Source organism: Sitodiplosis mosellana, unplaced genomic scaffold (genome assembly GCF_009176505.1).
Source record: "Sitodiplosis mosellana isolate CC-2019 unplaced genomic scaffold, AAFC_SMos_1.0 Smas_scaffold_3036, whole genome shotgun sequence".
NCBI classification, from domain to species: Eukaryota; Metazoa; Arthropoda; class Insecta; order Diptera; family Cecidomyiidae; genus Sitodiplosis; species Sitodiplosis mosellana.
In genome coordinates, this window is record NW_022598278.1 from 4,151 (window position 1) to 6,981 (window position 2,831).

The 2,831-nt window shown below is 38.4% G+C and overlaps 1 protein-coding gene across 1 annotated transcript; it reads left to right on the forward strand.

The window, feature by feature from the left end:
- Positions 1-433: 433 nt before the first annotated feature.
- Positions 434-2,204, forward strand: LOC129571648 (uncharacterized). Its single transcript, XM_055451464.1, has 4 exons — positions 434-536; positions 725-865; positions 1,539-1,775; positions 1,852-2,204. Exons 1-4 carry the CDS (start codon positions 434-436, stop codon positions 2,202-2,204), a joined length of 834 nt encoding a protein of 277 aa, XP_055307439.1.
- Positions 2,205-2,831: the final 627 nt, after the last annotated feature.

Genomic DNA, 2,831 nt, shown 5'->3' on the forward strand with positions numbered 1-2,831 from the left:
CAGCAAGAGTCTTTAATGTTTCAAACGCTTCGGATGGATGGCGCTGTCAGAAGCTCTCTGAAGCACATTAGAAGTGGTGAATGTGATTATGACAGATAATATTTGTGTTTACGTTTAGAAACGTTGACTGTCAAAGTAGAGAATGTTCTGTTAATATAAACCAAAATACCAACATGGCGGGCCAAAATGCTGTCATGGCGGATATCTTTCTCATTAAACTACACATGAAAATATCTCGAAAACGGCTGGGAAAATCGGCAAAATGGACCGTGGTGTCACTCCCTAGGGGGAGTGTAGACACCCGGCTGGTTTGATGGCCCAAAGTTCAAATCCGGTGGATTTGAGCTCATCCATGGGTTCTCGGGATTTGGCCTGATCCCAGCACTTGCCCTGTGGTGAAATTCCATACAAAACATGAGTGTGACTTGTAAAGATGCTCACAGGAAAGGAAAAGCTGGGAATCAGACCAAATCCTGAGAGCCCATGGATCAGCCCGAATCCACTGGATTTGAGCTTTGGGCCATCAAACCAGCCGAGTGTCTACACTCCCTTTAGGGTGTGACACCACGGTCCCTTTGCCGATTTTCCCAGCCGTTTTCCAGATATTTCGATGTGTAAATATTTATTGGTTTTAATTTACCACTTAAGAGGTAAGTTTGGATAAATTAGGAGAAAAGCGTATTAAAGTTCGAAATATTCCATCATTCTAAGATATTTTCACTAGGCGCTCTTACAAAAATCCATCCATTCAGCCTCCATAAGAAGCAATGTATTGCTATCGGATTACGTATTGCACGTGAACAAGCCAAACTCAAACGTGACGGTAAAGTGAAGGCGATTCAAGGAAAAATCAAAACGATGCCGGGTAATATTTTTTCTGAAAGCATTGTAAGAGCATATTCCAATAATGTGTTTGATTTACAGTTTTGAAAATGAACCTGACCTGGTAATTGCAAGTGACGAAATTGTTTTCGAATTGCTATCCGATGAAACATTGGATTTTCTGCATCAGTTCATGTTTCCGGAAGAACACGAAGACTTAACCCTTTGATGCACAATTTTTTGTTTTTGAATCATTTTGATATATGTTTTGTGCCACGATAAATAGAGAAAAACCTCATACTTAGATTTTTGAAAAATTGCGTATTTGTCGAGAAGATCGGAAAAGAGTCAAAAGTGTCAAATCACTATAAAAGCTTGAAAAAATTAAATTTCATAAAACTAATGATGCAGAAAGTTAAATTGATGTGTTTTGGTCCTACGACTCCTAATTTGACAATTGAAAAGAATGAACAAACCCACAAGATAAGAGGAGGAAAAATGTGAAATTCTGCTATAATTTCGCATTTTTTTTACAGCAGTACATGAACAGAAAAAACTTTCCATTCAGCCAGCCAATTGTAGCCTGTAAAGTATCAAATGAAAGCTAGTTCAATTCCCTACATTTGTTTCCAAACAAGAATGTAAAAATATTCAGTGGTTTCATAGCTATAGCGTCTGGCGTATCTGGTTACTTTAGGAACCGAAATGTGATAAAGGGTTAAGTTTGCATGATGATTCGAACGATATTTTGCTTGAACAATTCTTTGACAAAACACCCAGCTCTGAAGACAATGAAAAAAGTGATGAAGAGGCTCAGGTAGTTGCAAGTGGCGAGCAACGCATTACGTACTTGTTTTCTCCCGAAAAATGGTCACAATTGTTGCCCATCATTTTCCCACTTGTTCGTGAATTGTTTGGCATGGATTCATTGGACATTCGGCATCGATTTGACGGTAGTGTTTTTTTAAAATTGATATTCAATACTTTGAAATGTGACACTAATTTATTTTTGTTTTGTTCTTTTTTTAGAAATGTTTGCCTCACGTCTTTTGCAAGCTGAGCCGAATGATACATCACAATTGGCAATCGACGGCATAGCCGAAGTCGATCATGATGATGAACTCGATCCAAGTGAGGACGTAATGCCAAACGAAGAATCGCATGTCGAAGTGGACGAGCCATACAGAACCTACCGTAACAACAGTGATACAGTTGACTCACCAACCGATGAAGGGGTTTCAAATGATGGTGACGCAGAAGACAGCGATACAAGCAATGAAGATGGTTCAAATGATGGCGACAGCACTGATTGGGATGCTCCTGAGCTCGATAAGGACATTTTCAATGCTCGTTGGAAGGAATTGCTCAAGAAAAAGGAGTGATACAAATTACTTCATGACAAACATACAATCATTCCATCCGAAAAATATATCTTTGTTTCGTTCATTCTTTCTCACCAACCAAAGTCAATAAATATAAGTTTTTTTTCGAACTTATTTTTTGAATCAATAAAATTGGCGACAGAAGTATGTTTTTTTCTTTCTTTTGAATTTGCTGACTTGAAAATTAAAAGTGAATTCCTTTCTTTATTGTGGCATTCGGTAAGTTCGAGTACTTTGAATAGTGTGTGAGTGAGAGTACGGTGATACATTATTTATTGTTTCTTTTGCACTCGACTCGGTCTTGCGCTAAAAGATTAACACTATGATTGTTCTTGGGGCACCCAGGGCCCCCAGCGAACTTTAAAGTTGAATAAATTTACTAAACAAAGTATAAACCAACCGGTGTTAAGTCTCATTGTATAGATTGAACATTTCTCTACACGAATGAAAAAAAAACATATGCATATGTGTGAGTATGTGTAAAATACAGCCTGCCGCAAAACATGTTACGCGGTTGTTCTTGGGGGACCACAGGGCCCCATGGCTATTTTATATTATAACTGGACTATGATAAGAGATATCGACTTGATGTCTGTGACGAAGTTGCAGTACTCAAGCTGCTCTACA